This window comes from Sprattus sprattus (genome assembly GCF_963457725.1).
Source record: "Sprattus sprattus genome assembly, chromosome: 2".
Classification (NCBI taxonomy): Eukaryota; Metazoa; Chordata; class Actinopteri; order Clupeiformes; family Clupeidae; genus Sprattus; species Sprattus sprattus.
Window position 1 is genome coordinate 20038969 of NC_137921.1, and position 19305 is coordinate 20058273.

A 19305-nucleotide genomic window follows, 5' to 3' on the forward strand; every position below is an offset into this window, starting at 1 on the left:
AAGAAATATATTGACTATGCCAGAGAGATGTGCTGCTGTAATTGCTGCCAAAGGTCGGCGTACCAAATATTAGAGTTAAAAGTGGATAAAAACAGTAGGAATCACTTCATCTGATATTTGTTGTGCTCAGAACAACCATCTGCATGTTTCATTTACATTATGAAATTAAATAATGTTTTGGAGACCAAAAAAAGGTCAATATTCTCAGATCTGTAAGATGTTCTAATAATTTTGGCCACCACTGTATCTGTGTGAGTGTAAGAAGTGTTTGTGTGTAGGGGTATATGTCTCTGTGAGTGTAAGAGGTGTTTGTGTGTAGGGGTATATGCCTGTGTGAGTGTAAGAGGTGTTTGTGTGTAGGGGTATATGCCTGTGTGAGTGTAAGAGGTGTTTGTGTGTAGGTGTACGTATATGTCTGTGTGAGTGTAAGAGGTGTTTGTGTGTAGGGGTACATGCATACTTTCAGTCTCTTCCAACCCCACGCAGACACATGCAAACTCCCCACAGAATCTTGCTGTCCTTCTCACACAGAGTTAGATGCCTAGACTAGGAGATGCCTTCACGCTCCACCTCACCACAAAATCTCTCTCTCTCTCTTTCTCCTTCTCACTCTCTCATTCTCCTTCTCTCCCTCTCTCTCACTCTCTCTCTCTCTCCCTCATTCTCCTTCTCTCTCTCACTCTCTGACACAAACACACACACACGCACACACACACACAATTCCTCAATAAAACATTCTTCCTCCCCTTCCCCTTCACAGATCCTGTATGCCAATGAGGGTGAGAGCAAGCGGGACCTGTATTCTACCCATGAGCCCCTGGGGATGGTAGAGCGCTCGATGTGCGTGAGCCACAAGGGCCATGAGCTGGTGCCCACGCTCTACCACTTCCCCTCCAGCTGCGAGGCGTGCACGCGCCCACTCTGGAACGTCTTCAAGCCGCCGCCGGCCCTCGAGTGCCGCCGCTGCCACCTCAAGTGCCACAAGGACCACCTGGACCGCAAGGAGGAGGTGCTGGCGCCGTGCAAAGGTCAGAAAGGGGTGCGGGTGGGGCCGGAGTCTGTGTTTGGAGGCTTTGACTCACTCTCTCTTTCTCTCTCTTTCTCTTTCTCTCTCTCTCTCTCTCTTTCACTCTCTCTCTCTTTCACTCATCACTCCAATCACTCCAATCAGTCCAATTACTGCTACTGTTTGTTCTTGCTTTGTTATATGTTTATGTATATGTTTTTTTTATGCATTTGTGCACATATAATGTAAAATGTGCACCTATTTTATATAGATAAGTTGTGTAATGTAAATCAGGAAATGTATGACAGAATATTGAATATTAAGATTTAGATATTGAAGATACAACTTGTATTGTCCTAAATTAGGTCTTTCTTTTTACTCCCTCTCCCTCTCAATCTCTTCCTCCTCCTCCTCCTCCTCCTCCTCCCAGTGAACTACGACATGTCCACAGCTAAAGAGCTCCTCCTGCTGGCCTCTTCTCAGTCAGAGCAGCAGCGCTGGGTCAGCCGCCTCCTCGCCCGCGTCCCCCGCAAGCCTGTCCCTGCGCTCCCCCCTGCCACCTCCTCCTCCGCCACCCCGGCCTCCAACTCCTCCTCGGGCTCGGCCTCGCCGGCACCCAGCTCACCGCGTCCATCCCCACGCCCCTCTCCACACCTGGACCAGGTAGCGCCCAGGCCCAGGGCCAAGTCCAGCTCTGGAGGCTCGTTGTCCCCACGCCTGACTCACCGCGGGGCCATCAAGGTGCAGGCCAGCAGGATCCAGCACCAGGAGGTCAGCACACAGCAGGAGCAGCAGCAGCAGCAGACCATCCACACACAACAACAAACCAAGACCAGGTGAGCAGCAGCACACAGAGGAGGGGCTCAGTGAAGATTATATATATATATATATAATATATATTATAAGGGTACATGTTTGGGTTTTGGGACGGTACCAACGTGATATTATGATAATATGGTGATGATGATGATAATGATGATGGTAGTGGTGGTGGTGGTGATGAGGAGGATGATGATGAAGATGATGATGGTGGTGTTGGTGGTAACAGTAAGGTTTAGATCTTATGGTATTAAGGTAATGTTATTTTGAAAGAATATGCACCGAAAACATGATTTTCTACTTACATAACCACCTTGTCATTGAGTACTAAAGTGGGACCTAATCATCTTTTGTGGCTATTAAATATTATACTTACATATCTAGCAAGCAAGTACCATACAATTCATGTGTGTATCATCTTTCCCCCTGATGCCTATTAAGTTATGCTAATGAAATGCCTGTTGTCCTTGATTACCTGAACACATGGCGCTCGGCTCATAAAATTAGAATCCTCAATGAGTTCTCTGGCAGGTGTGTGTGTGTGTGTGTGTGTGTGTGTGTGTGTGTGTGTGTGTGTGTGTGTGTGTGTGTGTGTGTGTGTGTGTGTGTGTGTGTGTGTGTGTGTGTGTGTGTGTGTGTGTGTGTGTGTGTGTGTGTGTGTGTGTGTATTCATGTGCTTGCAGCTAAAGATGCACTAGGGAGCTGCTTAAAGTTAGTCGAGGGAAACCGAAGAGGCACCTGCAAAGCTAAATCCAGCTCTGGGCCCAGAGAATGGAAACAGGCACAAATGGCTTACTGCTTTAAATATAAGGCAATAGCCACATTAAAGGCACCCAGTGCAACATTAGGGCATCAAAATGGAAATATTCTGGATAAGGCAATCGTTATGATATTGACATTTACTTCACCATATTAGCACATTTGCATCATTATTTGATAATTTGGGCGTTAAAAAGAGCGCTAAAACTAGCCGCAAGAGCGTAGCCCTTTATTTATTGGTGCCACCAATAAATAAAGCAGGATTCCAGTCAGTAACGAATTCCCGCCGGCAATTATTTGAGTTTTCCGAACGCGTGATGTCACTATGTGCGAGCTATTCGATTCCCGCATTCGCAAACAGAACCAGTGACAGGAGCGAATGGCCTCTCCCCACCGGCGATTGTTGTTTACGATTTTCACCACAAAACGACGTCTCATCTTTGCTCCTTGAATGTCGATATGTAATGGTATGGAGTTATTGAAACTTACTACGTGTAAAAAAGACTAGAAATTGAATGTTTATTTTTCGAGTCTCAAGCCTCTAAAGTTGCACTGGGTGCCTTTAAGAGGTAATAATATTATACAGACAAACTTAAATAGCTATAACAATACTGAAAATAAATCAATCGACCAGTCTAACAGTCAGTAATCAATTATAACATTATGTTCCTATACTCCAGGCAGTTGTTAGAATTGAATTATTTCCGGGGAGCTGTTTAACAAAATGTATATCATTCATGTACCATCTGTGTGCTGTAACTGGCTACGGATGGAAGTGAAGCGGCCCTCTGTGGAGATGAAGGTGAAGCCTCCGTTGGCTGGACAGGGGGGCATGCTTAGGGACGTAGTCTCAGTCCCACACTGGTATCGAGTGTCATGGTCCTGCACTAAATTTGGCCTTCTGTGGAAAGACCCCACTTAAAATGCCAAATGGAGTCATATGAAAGCCTGTTGGGGATCCATACTTTATGGAAGAACTGGACAAATGTGCTGGTTATAGAATTAATTTGTGTTGGTTGGTGCAATAATATTTGCTGGCCAGTTAATTGCTGTGTGAAAGAGAGTGAGAAAGAAGAGAGAGAAGGCATGTTTGTATGTGTGTGTGTGTGTGTTTCCCTGCTTTAGTATGTGTGTTAGTGTGTTTCTGTGTGTGTGTGTGTTTCTTTCTGTATGTGTGTCTTTGTGTGTATGTGTGTGTGTGTGTATGTTTTCATGATCGAGTGTGTATGTGTGTGTCTGTGTTTTGCGTTTGTGTATGTGTGTCTGTTTGCGTGTGTGTAAGTTTTCCTGGTCATTTGTGTAGTCTGTATGTGCGAGTGGGTATGTTTGTGTCTGTGTCTGTGTATGTTTTTCTGGTCGAGTGTGTATGTGTGTGTCTGTATCTGTGTATGTTTTCATGGTCGAGTGTGTATGCGTGTGTGGCTGTGTGTGTGTTTCCGTGGTCGAGTATGTGTATGTGTGTGTGTGTGTGTGTGTGTGTGTGTGTGTGTGTGTGTGTGTGTGTGTGTGTGTGTGTGTGTGTGTGTTGCCCTAGTCGAGTGTGTAGATGATTAACTCTCTGCTCTTTGTAGCACTCGCCCCATGCTCAGAATCATCCTGCATTGACCTCCTGACCTCCTGACCTCTGACCTTTTCCATTCTGTCATGTATATGTGTCCGTGGAAGTGAGTACACGGCTCACTGGCATCTGTCTGCATATATCTGTGCGTGTGTCAGAACCTGGATGTGCATGTGAAGCAACGTGTGTGTATTAATGTGTGGGTGAGAGAGACATAGAAAGAAAAGAGAGAGAGAGCCTGTGCATGTGTGTGTGTGGGTGTGTGCGTGCGTGTGTGCGTGCGTATGTGTGTGCTAGTGTGTATATACAGTATGTGCTGTTGTTAGTCTAACTGTGGCTTAACTTTGCTTGTTATCCATTACTTACAATCGTAACACAATCTCTTACAGTGTTTTATGTACCTGTCCACCTTTTCCTCCCTGTCTCAATTCTCCACTATGAGACTCCACTACATTTGACTCTGTAGTATAAAGGCATCTGATTGTTTTGTTTGTTGGAGTCATCCAGTACTCACAAAGGCCTCTCAAAGACACCCGTTTGCACCTACAGTTAGCCCTGTTAGGGTAGGGATTTTTATCGCCAGAGATATACATGTTAGTTTGACAAGAAAAGAGTGTTCCTATCTGTGAAGCAGTTGGTCAGAAAGAGAATCCTAAGGCAATTAATAAAATAGTAATCCATTCACCAAATTTGGTTAATGTGCGCCACCTAGTGGTCACTTGTGGTGGCCGTTCAAGTGTAAAGTCAGCTGTTACTACACTTATCAGCCAGTTCCCAACTTCAATTGATAATTATGTGTAAGACATGCAAAAGTGTACAGGTGTCACATGACCTGCTGACCTCTCTGATTGACCCCTTGGTGACCCTGAATGACCTCTCTGTGTTCCTGCTTGCCTCTCTGCTGTTTCAGGGTGCTTGGGTTTGGCCTTAAGGGATGGGATTGGGCCCTAGATGATGATGATGATGATGGTGATGATGATGATGACGATATGTTTGACTTCTGAAAAACAAAGTGAGAAACAACAGTATGTGTTGTTTGAGTGTGTCTGCATGCAGATGCTACTGCTACTGTTTGCCGTGATTACAGACCCTGTATGTGTGTGTGTGTGTGTGTGTGTGTGTGTGTGTGTGTGTGTGTGTGTGTGTGTGTGTGTGTGTGTGTGTGTGTGTGTTTGTGTGTGTATGTGAGTGTGTATCTGTGTGCGTGCATGTATTTTAAGCTTTAAAGTACTCAGAGTGTGTGAAAGACTCAGTATGTGTGTAAGTGTGTGAGTGTCTGTGTGTGTGTGTGTGTGTGTGTGAGAAAGAGAAGGAGAGAGAGCGGGAGAGAGAGAGAGAGAGAGATCTTGCTGATGTGCAGTAGATGGGGTGAGTTTTGCTTCTGGAAACAGTGATTGTTGCTCCCAAGAGCATGGTTTGCTAATAACAGTGATGATGCTTCCCGCAAACGTACCAGCTAGTGTTTGTCCTGTTGGTGTGAGTTGTTATGATATGGTTTCAGTTTCTCCCTGTGGTGTGTTTGGCATATTGTAGGACAGCATGTTTCTGATTTGGTATGCAGTGCTGTTCTTGTCTTTTTGCTCTCTCTCTCTCTCTCTCTCTCTCACTCACTTTCTCTCTCTCTCTCCTCTAGTTAACCTTTGAACTGGAATGGAATTGGAGTCTGGATTTGTACTCAGTGATCTCAGCTGACAAGAATACCAACAAAGAGACTCAAACCCTGCACCCCCAACACACACACACACAAACACACAAACACACAAACACACACACACACACATAAAGAATTGGGGCTATCACACTGTTGGATGGCATACATGTGCAATGACAGTTTGTGTGGGTGTGTTTTGTGTTGAGGGGGAATGTGGGCGTGTTTCTGTATAAATCAGAAAGAAAGGGGAATGTTCTAAGACTATACATTCAGACCATGCAGATTCCTTTATTGTGTGCCTTACCTGTGCATGTATCTATATACATGTGATATAATCATATAAAATACCTTGCCAAAGTGCCAAAGATATATTGACTGTTATAGATTTTTTGTAACTGTTAAGTCAGCGTCTATGCATATTTCAGAACGTATGAAAGTTTTGTAAATTATTTCCATGTGTTCGGCAAAATCGTTGATATTGTCTTGTAACTTTTACGAAAAATTTTGGGTGCCAGTTCGAGGGTGGAAACGTGGCATTAACACACCTGTCCCACTCAAGAACCTAGAAACCCTAGGTTCTGCTCAAGGTTTTGTCCTATTTTTTTCTTGCCACAGCTGCCAGTCTGCTTACTCAAGAGCCCTGGGCTTTGTGTTGCATGATAAAATGCAGCTGGCAATGGTAACTGGTAATAAGGCTACATAAATATATTACATTGAATTTAATTTAATTTGGACACATACTGGCTGCACTGACACATTCAGATCAACAAGACTGCCCCTCAAAACACGGCCTATGAACGGGCCCAGTGGAATGGAGTGCTTCTCCCTTCTCTGCGTCGGGCTGGGACAAAGCCTGGGACTGCTTTTACTGGTCTCTGAGATGGAAAACAAACTCAAGCAATCCATCTCAGGCTCCACCTCCACCTCCACCTCCACCTCCACCTCCACCTCCACCTCCACCTCCACCTCCACCTCCATCTGCATCTCCATCCCAGTCTCCACCTCCACCTCCACCTCCACCTCCACCTCCACCTCCACCTCCACCTCCACCTCCACCTCCACCTCCATCTCTATCTCCATCCCAGTCTCCACCTCCACCTCCACCTCCACCTCCACCTCCACCTCCACCTCCACCTCCACCTCCATCTCCATCTCCATCTCCATCTCCAGCTCCTTTACTTCGCTGTGAGAGGTCGGGCCGTGTTACAGCACACATTGATGGCTGCTTCAGCACAGAAGGTTAGCAGCTTACTGTAAGGCCTCTGGCCTTAGTCTGGCTCACATCTAGGCCAGGTGCAGGCGCGATCCACCCCAGAGACGGACGTGTTCCGGGAAACTACCAGATGCACATCAGGGAGTGGACAGGTAGTAGCTGATCTCTGGTTCGAGTGTGGAACAGGTCAGGAACAGGTCAGGAACAGGTCTGAAACAGGTCTGAAACAGGTCTGGAATAGGTCTGGCTGCAATCTTTGCCCTTTTGATTACAGACAACATCACCCTGTCAGAAAACAAGAACACAAATAAATATTTTATGTGAAGAAATTGTTTCATGACCATTTTGTCTATTGCAGGCATGAGACAAGAGATGGGGAAATGTGTTCCTGGTGTAACAGCTGTCCAGAAATGATAGACACACACACTGAGTGGGACAATCCTAGGTTTAGGGCACTGACCCTTCACCTCTGAGGCTGGTTGTTTCGGGGCAGAGACTGTTGTCTGGTAGGGGATGAAAGCAAACTCGGGGTGGGGGGGGGGGGGGGGGGGGTGGTGTATCAGTTGTTCCAATTTTTCCATAAAAATGCTAAATGAAGCAGTCCTTTCAAAAATGACCCCTCTTCCTCATGAAGAGGAGTTCATAGGGGATAGGAGTGCATGGCTAATGACTCATGAACCAATTGTCAGCACTTATTTTATACATGCCTTCACCTTCCCTCTGTCCCCTCTGAGGCAGAAGGTATCTGAGGTATCTGATGATCCCAGATGGGTGGGGGACATGGGCAGGACGTGAGAGCAGTAAACACACACACACACACACACACACACACACACAAACATGCACACACAAACATGCACAGACACACACAAAAACATCCACACACACATGCACACACACACACACACATACATACGCAGATGTAACGGGGCTCTATATAAAGTTTAGAAGTAAAGGTTAAATCCTGCGTCATTGGGTTGTGACTTTTATTTTGAATTATCGTTCTGAAGGTTGAAGCATATCCTGTCCTGCAGCAGAGGAAAAGTAACTGCTGCAGGTAGGTTGGGCAAATTGTGTTCGCACCGAAATCATTTAAATAATTCCTTTTATATTTTTCTTACATGTGCCAATTAAATGTATATTTTTGTGTTGTAATTTAGTAATCATTCCAATCACCGTTTTATGATAATTAGAATTGTATTTTAAGTTTTATTGGACTTTCCATTTTCGTTTGAACATCAACCACGTTTGGCTAATGGAATTTGTACTTGTTTCAATTTATTTTGTCTAGGCGGACCAAATAATGCCAAAGTTTATGATGATATGTATTTTTATAACCCATTGACCAGGTAAAGATTACGTTTTTATTGGAATGTTTATTTGTTTGTTTCGTGGGTAAAATGTTCAATATGCTGCGAAATTATAATGGTGACTAGGCTAGCATTTTGGCTTGGTAATGACTAGCCGGTAGCCTCGTGTGGCATGCCATCTGCAGTACCTCTTTTACACCAGTGTGATGTTGACTAATGATAAGCGCTGTTCTGCGCGATGTAATTCTGGATGGAGTGTTCAAGAACTGTATGCTTTGTGTTATAGTGTCGTATGATATCGAGTTTATTTATGTACGTACTGTTTTAGTGATTAGAATTAGAATACAATGCAGAGGAAAAGTAACTGCTGCAGGCGGACCAAATAATGCCAAAGTTTATGATGATATGTATTTTTATAACCCATTGACCAGATAACTACGAATAAACATCTCCATCCATCCTGGATACCAAGTTATTCCAAGCTTCAAAACACAACGCAGGTTACAGTGGTGCCGTGAACCCGTTTTCTACAAATTGGTCGCTGACCAACAACCCATCGGACCCGTGGGCCTGTTTTCATCCTACGGCTTAAGATCAGCTGAGCAGATACTTTTACATACACAAATGTACACAAATGCATGGGTTATGGTAGCCGCAGCATGTAAATAACTGTTATTGATGTGTCCATTTTAGTGCATATAAGTGTAGTTGTATGTATATGTAGGCATTTTCTACTTCCATATTTTTTTTCTTCTCTTTCTATCACTTTGATTGCGATGGCTGGCTCACAGTTTACTGCATCGCAGTGCTTTCAGACCCCAGTTAGTGTTGGTCGGGGTAGAGGTTTATTAGGGGTGTCCATCCCTTTCCCAGAGCTTAGTTCATCTGTAGGTAGTACTGAAGGGATGGCAGCACATGCTTCACAGCCGTTAGTTAGTGACTTACACACTATTCACACACAGCCGGGTAGTCCCTCCACTCAACAGGCCCCCTGTACTTCCACTCCTGTCAATACTCAAGACATTTTAGGTCAGATGGGCGACATTGTGCAACTCATAGGTCAGCAGCTAGCAGACAGTATTCTCACACACTTGAGTAGGTCTAGTCAAGTCACACCTTTGCCTGCTCCTAGTGCACACAGTGGTAGCCACACTCCAGTTCATGACTCTGTGGCAAGCTCTTCATCTCAGCATCACGTAGTGAGTCAGAGGAAAGTGAGAGATCCCCCTACTTTCAGAGGTGAAAAGTCAGATTCGGTTACACTGGAAGAGTGGATAGAGATCACGCGAGCTTTCATTAAGAGGGGAGGCCTATCGACTGAGGAGCAAGGTGAAGAGATCCTCATCCACTTAAGGGGAAAGGCCAAGGATGTGGTGAAAGTTGGCGTGAAATCTAGTGGTGTTGACATCAGACGTAGCCCAGATTCTATATACAGCCTTTTGAGGAAACATTTCAGTTGTAACCATTTTTCACCTCTGCCTTTACAAGACTTTTACACTACCCTCCCTGAGTCGCAGGAGGATCCCTATGACTACTGGCTTCGCCTAAACCGTGCTGCTGATGTCGCTGCTGAGTGTCTTAAGGAACAGGGTAAGCAGCAAGACATGTCTGTTGAGGTCACACGGATGTTCATAAGGAACTGCCCAAATTCAGAATTAGCTCTCACCTTTCGTTCCAAGACCATTAACTAGTGGTCAGCTGCAGAGGTGCAAGAAATATTAACTGAATACCACTCAGAGAAATTCATCAGAGCAGTGTCGTCTAAGAAAGATAGGGCTGTCATGGAAAAGACCGTGGTGGTGAATAGGATGGAGGTGAACAGTAGCCCGGCGCCTCTGTGTAGCGTGCAGTCTCCACCACAGCTCGTGTCTACTGACAACTCTTCTATGGAGAGGTTGATTGGAATGCTCGAAAAAGTTCTCATGAGTAACTCCCAGTCCAGACCGACTATAGGACAAGTGGCCTACCCCGCATTCAAGGTCTTAGTGACTCACCATGCTTAGTCTGCAAGGACTCTTCTCATTCTGCTTTGTCACACTGTAAAGCTAACAGACTGTGTTTCCAGTGTTTTTCTCCTGACCACGCGAGGGACAGATGCCCGCACGGAGGAAAGAGTGCAGCACCCGCTGGCCTGGTTTTAAACTGACTGATCTGCGTGTACGGGAGGACCATGTAGATTTTGAGAGTATACCTCCCACCTCTAGCTTTCAAGCTTTTTCAGATTATGACTCTTTAAGTCAATTGTATAGTAGCGATATTTCTTCTGAAAAAACAGTTATTTTTCAGAATTTGCAGGCAGTTCCAAGGTCTGATAGTTTATTTTACACGTTAGCTTCGATTGTGAATGGACTTTCTTTCAAAGCGCTCATTGATAGTGGATCTATGGCATGTACTCTAAGTGAGTCTGCTGAACAAATGTTATTGAAATACATTCCAGGCATGGCAAAGCAGTCGGCTCAGGATATAGTGATTGTTGGCTGTGGAGGCCATCGTGTTACTCCAACAGCAATTTATGAGCTCCCGGTCACTGTGTACGGCTGTTCAATGACTGTCCCCACATTAGTTGTGCCAGGTCAGACTGAGGAGATGATCATGGGCACCAACATCATCAAAAGGCTGTTGAAGCAGCTGAGAGAGACGAGTGGTTACTGGAAACTCATGTCGATGCCCAGCCATAACCAGAGTGATGAATGCCGTGAGTTCTTGTCCCTTTTCTCCAACACTGAGAGGTGGAGAGGCGAGTCTGTGCCAGATAGAGTAGGTACTGTAAAGCTCCAGAGAAGTGTGACATTAGAGCCGCAAACAGAGCATCTGGTTTGGGGAAAGCTACCCATGTCTTCAGTCCTGTCTGTGGGCAGCACAGTCATCATTGAACCAACAAAGTCTAGATCGAGACCAAAACAGATCATGGTTGGCAGAGTGATCACACCACTTTGGGGAGATGGTTCTATCCCACTGAAGATCATCAATCCAACCAATCACAGAGTCGTGTTGAGAAGAAACACTAAAATAGCAGATGTGTCACCTTGTATCGCTGTGGATGACCTGCCAGAGCCTGAACAGATCAAGTTAAATGTACAGTGCACTGACAGCGGCTCTTCTTCAACACCTAGATCCAGTGATGAAATGAAACAAGTCCTTTGCCGTCTGAACCTTCCGGACATCGACCTAGAGTCTTGTGAGGTGTCAGCACACTGGAAAGACAAACTTCTACAGACCATTGAGAGATATGAGTCTACCTTCTCAAGGGACAAAATGGACTGTGGAGAAGCCAAAGACTTTGTCCACCGCATTCATCTGACAGATGACAGACCCTTTCGTTTGCCATACAGGCGTATACCACCAAGCCAGTATGATAAACTAAGAACGGCTCTGAACGAGATGGAGGAGAAAGGGATCATCCGCAAGTCGCACAGTGATTATGCGTCTCCCCTCGTGCTCGTCTGGAAGAAGAATGGCGACTTACGTATCTGTACGGACTTCAGGTGGCTGAATGCTAGAACTGTCAGAGATGCCTACCCGTTGCCTCACCAGTCTGATGTGTTGGCCGCTCTTGGTGGAAACGCCTTCTTCTCCACTATGGATCTGACGTCAGGCTATTATAATGTGCCTCTGCAGGAAGAGCATAAGAAATTCACAGCTTTTACTTCTCCTTTTGGCCTGCACGAGTACAATCGACTCCCCCAGGGTCTCTCCAACAGTCCAGGCACGTTCATGAGAATGATGATGTCCATTTTTGGAGATGAGAATTTCAGCAGTGTCCTATGCTACCTGGATGACCTGATGGTTTTTGCCCCATCCGAGGCTGTGGCTCTTCAACGCCTTGAAATGATCTTCTCTCGTCTGTCCAGTCACAACTTGAAGCTGGCCCCAAAGAAATGCTTCTTCTTAAGACGTTCCGTCAAGTTCCTTGGCCACATTGTCTGTGAGGAAGGCATTAGGACGGATCCAGGCAAAGTCGAGGCCATCAGCAACGTCCAGAAGGTTGATTTAATGGAGGCTGATGGGCAGACACCGTGTTCAAAGAAGATCAGGTCGTTCCTTGGTATGGTGCTGTATTATCAACACTTTATTGAGGGATGCTCTGCAAAGGCCAAGCCACTCTTCAAGTTGACAGCAGGCTCCAGCAAGAAGACCCGTGGCAGGAAGGGGATGAAGCCGAAGAACAGGCTCAGCATCACAAAGCTCTCTCCTACTGACTGGACACCTGCATGTCAGAAGGCTTTTGAAGCACTGAAGACAGGCCTGCTGCAAAGCGTTACTTTGGCTCACCCATTCTTTGATCAACCTTTCATTCTGGCTGTAGACGCGTCTTTTGATGGAGTTGGGGCAGTTCTTTCTCAAGTCCCACCTGGTGAGAAGATTGCCAGACCAGTAGCCTTTGCCAGCAGGACGCTGTCTCGTTCACAGATGAACTACCCTGCTCACAGACTGGAATTCTTTGCATTGAAGTGGGCCGTCTGTGAAAAGTTCAGCCATTGGCTAAAGGGACGCCACTTCACAGCGTGGACTGACAACAACCCTTTGACATACATTTTGACAAAGCCCAGACTGGATGCCTGTGAGCAGCGGTGGGTGGCCAAACTTGCATCCTACAGCTTTGACATTAAGTATGTTCCAGGGCCCAGAAACATTGTTGCTGATGCTTTGAGCAGAGAACCATTCGTCCAGTCTTGTATAGGCCACCGCCTGGTCACAGAGCCATATCTGTCACTCTTGAGGAATGTCAGTGGTGTTGTGGATGACACAGTGCAACATGCCTTCAAGTTCACCAACAATCATCAGATGGTTCTTAGATCAGGCAAAGATCCACACAATACATCCGACAATGAAGCCTCAGGTACTGGGTCAGTCGAAGCTCCAGATATCTCAGCCATTCTGGATGCTCATTCCACTGGTGGCCTGAGTGAAGTCATGGGTGCGAGTCCATCTATTCCCCAACTGCAGCAGGCTAACTCCCCCTTTCCCCACAGCAGCCTCGTAGACCAGCAAGGGCAGGATGACACCATCGGCAGAGTCCTCTACTACATCGAGAGACGACGAAAGCCATCTAAGACTGAGAGAGCAAATGAGCCCCCCAGTGTGCGTCAGCTGGTAAAATACTGGGACAAGCTGGTTATCCACGATGGTTTACTGTGCAAGACGAGAAGAGACCAAAACACAAGCAGACGACTTTTTCTCTTTGTGGTACCCAGCTCTCTCAAGGCTCAAGTGCTTGAGGGGATTCATGATGCAGCCGGTCATCAAGGGAAGAGCCGAACGCTGTCTCTAGCAAGGCAGAGATTCTTCTGGGTTGGCATGAAGAGAGACATTGATGATCATGTGAAGAACTGTCATCGCTGTGTTGTCGGGAAGACGCCAGAGCCCAATGCTTGCGCGCCACTTGAAAGCATCCGCACATCAGAGCCAATGGAGCTGGTCTGCATCGACTTTTGGTCTGCGGAGGTCAGTGATGGGAAGTCAATGGATGTGCTTGTTGTGACTGACCATTTTTCCAAAATGGCTCATGCATTCCCATGCAAGAATCAATCCGCCAAGCAAGTGGCTCGAAGACTTTGGAATGACTTCTTTCTTGTCTACGGTTTTCCGAAGAGAATTCATTCTGATCAAGGAGCGAATTTTGAGAGCAAGCTGATCAAGGAGCTGTTGACTCTTTCAGGCGTCGAAAAGTCTCACACAACACCGTACCACCCCATGGGCAATGGCGTGGTTGAAAGATTCAACAGGACTCTCGGATCCATGATAAGAACGTTGCCTCCTAAGTCCAAAGCCAAATGGCCTCAGATGCTACAGCTTCTCACCTTCTGCTACAATTGCACAGAGCATGAGACAACAGGCTTTGCACCTTTCTATCTCATGTTTGGCAGAGTCCCTCGTCTTCCAGTTGACATCCTGTTCCAACATGTACTTTCTGATGACGTAGTGGTAGACCACAATGAGTTTGTGTCACGCCTGAGGAAAGATTTGCGTGAAGCGGTTCAGATTGCACAGAAACACAGTCAAAAAGAGCAGAATCGACACGCCAGGCTCTACAACAGGAAGATCAAGGGTTCGCCACTTGCCGTTGGTGACAGAGTGCTCGTTGCAAACAGAGGTGAAAGAGGTAAAAGGAAGGTAGCTGACAAATGGGAGTCTGCTCTGTATGAAGTTGTAGCTGTTAAGCCTGATGTCCATGTCTACAAGATCAAAGACATCAACTCAGACAAACTGAGGGTAATCCATCGAAATCTACTGCTTCCTGTGAACTTCTTACCGATTGACGATGGACAAGAAACCCATACCATTGGCAGTGACGAGGTGGTCCATGAAGTCAACCCTCCAGTCGAGATGGATGGCAGTGACGAGATGGTCCATGAAGTCAACCCTCCAGTCGAGATGGATGGCAGTGACGAGATGGTCCATGAAGTCAACCCTCCAGTCGAGATGGATGGCAGTGACGAGATGGTCCATGAAGTCAACTCTCCAGTCGAGATGGATGGCAGTGACGAGGTGGTCTCTGAAGTCAACCCTCCAGATGAGGAAGATGGCAGCGGTGACCGAACTGCGCACTGGGTGCTCTCTAGCCATGACCATTTTGAGATGGAGGATCATCAAACTCGCCTCTCTGAAGTGCTTGATGTATCTGAGTGTGTGTCGGAGCCGCTTGACTCAGCTAGTGGCATAATGACTGAAGCGAGGAAGAACAGCAGTAATGTTCCCCCTGCAGACAGTGGGCCACCCGATGTTGAGTCTCAACCAGTAGTGCCCATCTATGAAGGTACAGGCCCAGATGAGCTTGCTGTGTGCATTCAACCCCGCGGCTTTGAGAACACAGTTGCCCGAACAAGACGAGGCAGACTTATCAATCCACCTAAGAGACTAATTTGTGAGATGAATGAGCAGGTGCTTGACCAGTCAGAGTTCACAGTGAACTCTTTTCTTTCCCTTGTTGTAAAGAGCTTGTTTTAAAATACCAGTCTTAGTATCAGGAGTCCTTCTCGTCAGTCTGAGTTGACTAAGAAACAGCTAGAGATAAGTATATAGAATAGCAGCATTTGAGGTGTAACAGGCATCTCTTGGGTCTACTTTCAGTCTGGGGTAAGGCGCAATTCCATTCTTTAAGTACTCCTTAGTTGGAGGATTTTTTTAATCGACAGCTTTCAATACTTTTAGGGACATTCTAGTCTTTTTTTCTCTCTTTCATTTTTTTTCTCTTCTCTTGTGTATTAGTAATTCTCCGATATGTCTCCAATTTAGCAGAATTTAAGGGGGGTGTATGTAACGGGGCTCTATATAAAGTTTAGAAGTAAAGGTTAAATCCTGCGTCATTGGGTTGTGACTTTTATTTTGAATTATCGTTCTGAAGGTTGAAGCATATCCTGTCCTGCAGCAGAGGAAAAGTAACTGCTGCATGTAGGTTGGGCAAATTGTGTTCGCACCGAAATCATTTAAATAATTCCTTTTATATTTTTCTTACATGTGCCAATTAAATGTATATTTTTGTGTTGTAATTTAGTAATCATTCCAATCACCGTTTTATGATAATTAGAATTGTATTTTAAGTTTTATTGGACTTTCCATTTTCGTTTGAACATCAACCACGTTTGGCTAATGGAATTTGTACTTGTTTCAATTTATTTTGTCTAGGCGGACCAAATAATGCCAAAGTTTATGATGATATGTATTTTTATAACCCATTGACCAGGTAAAGATTACGTTTTTATTGGAATGTTTATTTGTTTGTTTCGTGGGTAAAATGTTCAATATGCTGCGAAATTATAATGGTGACTAGGCTAGCATTTTGGCTTGGTAATGACTAGCCGGTAGCCTCGTGTGGCATGCCATCTGCAGTACCTCTTTTACACCACAAGAGTGTGATGTTGACTAATGATAAGCGCTGTTCTGCGCGATGTAATTCTGGATGGAGTGTTCAAGAACTGTATGCTTTGTGTTATAGTGTCGTATGATATCGAGTTTATTTATGTACATACTCTTTTAGTGATTAGAATTAGAATACAATGCAGAGGAAAAGTAACTGCTGCAGGCGGACCAAATAATGCCAAAGTTTATGATGATATGTATTTTTATAACCCATTGACCAGATAACTACGAATAAACATCTCCATCCATCCTGGATACCAAGTTATTCCAAGCTTCAAAACACAACGCAGGTTACACAGACACACACACACAAACATGCGCACACACACACACACACACACACACACACACACACACACACACATAAACACACACACAAACATGCACACACACATAAACACACACACACATACACACATACACTCCCACACACAAACATGCACATACACACACACACACACACACACACACACACAAGCACATACTCACACACACACAAACATACAAACACGCACACATATACACACACAAATATGCACACACAAACATGCACACACACACACACAAACATGCATACACACACACACACACATACTCACACACACACAAACAAACACGCACACACATACAAAAACATGCAAACCCACATAAATGTGTGCATGCATACCCACACACGAACATTTAGCCCACAAATGAATAACCAGTCACTTTCATCCCTCCATTTAGAGGGTGAGAAAGCAAGTATGTGAGACATTCCTGAAAGTGCCTCCCATCACTGGGCAAGATCTGGCACACATCTGAGCCAAATCTGGCCCTGCTCTGGCACAGATCCCACTGACGCTGTGGTCTCCTGGCAGGCGGCAATGTTACGGAACGTAAACTTTCACTGGGACCGGATTTTGCAGAGACACAATTATCCCTCGTCACACCCACACAGCTCCACATTCCAACACCTTTCAGGCTTGCCGCTCTAACCCAACACATAGACCGGATAGCACTGTGAGTCTATTTTGGCTCTAGTTATGAGACCTTATTGAGAGCATGGTTGTGAGTGAGAGGTTTTCATGCCTATTTCAAATCTTGGTTATGATTCAGTCTCACGACAGATTTTCTCAGAGTCCAAAATATCAGCTTCAGCATTCCTATGGGAGACTATATAACTTAGATGCATTTCTGTATAACTACTACAATAAGAATATGAAAGGTTTCAGTATTTTCCTTATTGAGCAGCAGTTCAACAGCTCAACAACACGGGCTCCTCCCCACAGCCTTTGAGAGGCTGTTGAAGAGGCCGCTTGTGAGGCCTGGCTCATTTGAAGAACATTTTGGAACAGTAATCTCCTATGTCTATTGAGGACTTTGTAGGTTGAACCATCGTCGCATTTCATGTTGCAGTGACTTACGTTGTAACGGCTGTTTAGCGCTTTTGTTACACTGTGGTCACCTTTCTACTGCGAACAAGAAGAAGCTGTCATGCTGTCATGTTCCCATGGTGGCATACACTACCACGAATGTTTGGACAGAGAGAGAAAGAAGCCTTGCCCATCAAAAGAAAGAGTCATTAGACTCATTTGAACTGTCACAAAAACATGATGTATCTTCATTGGTCACAGAAGTTCATGTTTTCTCTAGCCACAAAAAGCACACAAAAATGTACAAAATGCCAAAGCGGCCATTTTTGCACATCCCAAATAAAGGTAATACCTGCAGGCACTACACTGCACCTGCCAGTAGGGGACACTGTTGGCATTCAGCACTAAACCTGATGTGCTGGATAAATACCCAGACTAAAGCCTTTCTTGCACAAATCTCCATGATGAAATCAATTCTATTCAATTCAATTTTATTTTTGCACAGCGCCAAAACAATACAATTGTCTCAAGGAGCATCATTCAAGAAAAAATAAAAAAAATCATATAAATGACAAGCCCATTCAAACAGCTTTTATTTGTTTTTCCTCATAAGTGTTTGTATATCTACAGACCTCAGAGTCTGATCAGACTAATGAAACTGAAGCTGAGCTGCTCCACTGTTTAAGGACCTCATTCAAAAGGTTGTTGGTAAACTAAGGCTACATTTCCCAACTTCAGTTAAAGTAAAAGATTATTCTCTTTAGAAAATCATGATGAATTGAACTCTACAGTGTACCCTCATCACAACCCATGCACTTTAATGGGTTACAGATACTTCTAATCATCATGTGATTCTTCATATACCTATGGATACTCTGCAGTAGCTACAGAACAGGTTATTCAGAAATCCTAATGCATGAGGACATTTCAACACCATGAACAAGTCATTCATAACCTGGAAGGAAGGAATGAAGGAACTGCCAGAAACTCATGCTGTGCTGTTCGTCCTTCACTGAAGCTCTCACTGGTAACATCCTCAGAGGAGAGAGTTTACAGCCATTACCAAGGTATGGAAACACTCTCTCAGTGAAAGTGTGTGTGAGAGTGTGTAGATGTGTGTTATTATCAGGGTCAGAAAATGTCAACTCCCCTCTGTCCCAGTCCAGCTTCACTGTGATCCTCTGGGGTTTCTGCTCCACTGTGACGAGAGTGGGGGGCTGTGGTGGAGAACCGGCTCTATATTCACCATCTTTATAATACACGCTCCAGTGACCACTCTTAGAGGCATAGTTTCCCTTCCTCTGGAGAGACTCTGTCATCACACCCACAAACCACCATGTGTTCTCTCCAACCTCCACATCCCAGCAGTGGGTCCCTGAGTTAAAGCCCTCAGAGCCCAGGACACTGGCAGCCTCATCAAATCTCTCTGGGTTATCAGGAAGATGATGCCACTCATCACCACGTCTCATACTGGTCAGATCCTCAGACAGGATGAGACATGGGTGTGCAGTGTTGGGATCCAGAGTCACAGGAGCTGCAGCGTGAGAAACACAAATGGATTAGGTGGAAAGAGAAACATACACAGAATCAAACTAGAGGTCATTGTCTGTATCTGTATAAGTCTCTGTTAAACCATCAAAATAATCTGTCGTTGAATCTGGATTTGGATAGAAGGACAGAAGTGGGGCGTGGTTTATTCTGGAAGTCATGTTAAATCAGACACATGTTAAATCAGACTAATATTCATTGGTGCTTTCAAAGCATCAAACTGATTCAT

The 19305-nt window shown here is 45.1% G+C and overlaps 2 protein-coding genes across 7 annotated transcripts in view; one reads left to right on the forward strand and one right to left on the reverse strand.

Annotated features, from left to right (window-relative positions):
• LOC308360015 (rho-associated protein kinase 2-like) overlaps positions 1 to 7335 on the forward strand; it is a 49653-nt gene extending 42318 nt beyond the window's left edge. For 2 of the 6 annotated variants that reach the window (XM_080831746.1, XM_080831748.1), the window contains exons 31-34: positions 761 to 1028; positions 1437 to 1842; positions 5053 to 5154; positions 5776 to 7335. In XM_080831746.1, coding sequence (XP_080687872.1) covers positions 761 to 1028; positions 1437 to 1842; positions 5053 to 5146 — 768 coding nt within the window. In that variant the 3' untranslated portion in view covers positions 5147 to 5154; positions 5776 to 7335. The other 4 variants (XR_013968503.1, XR_013968504.1, XM_080831747.1 and 1 more) reach the window with 4 other exon arrangements.
• An 11137-nt stretch (positions 7336 to 18472) lies between these two features.
• The window catches only part of LOC308381357 (zinc-binding protein A33-like), a gene marked incomplete at both ends in the record, with an annotated part of 3200 nt that continues 2367 nt past the window's right edge, over positions 18473 to 19305 (reverse strand). Inside the window, one exon of the mRNA XM_080858912.1 lies at positions 18473 to 19062. Within this exon, the coding sequence (XP_080715038.1) occupies positions 18473 to 19062 (590 nt within the window). The remainder of the gene's footprint in view (positions 19063 to 19305) is intronic.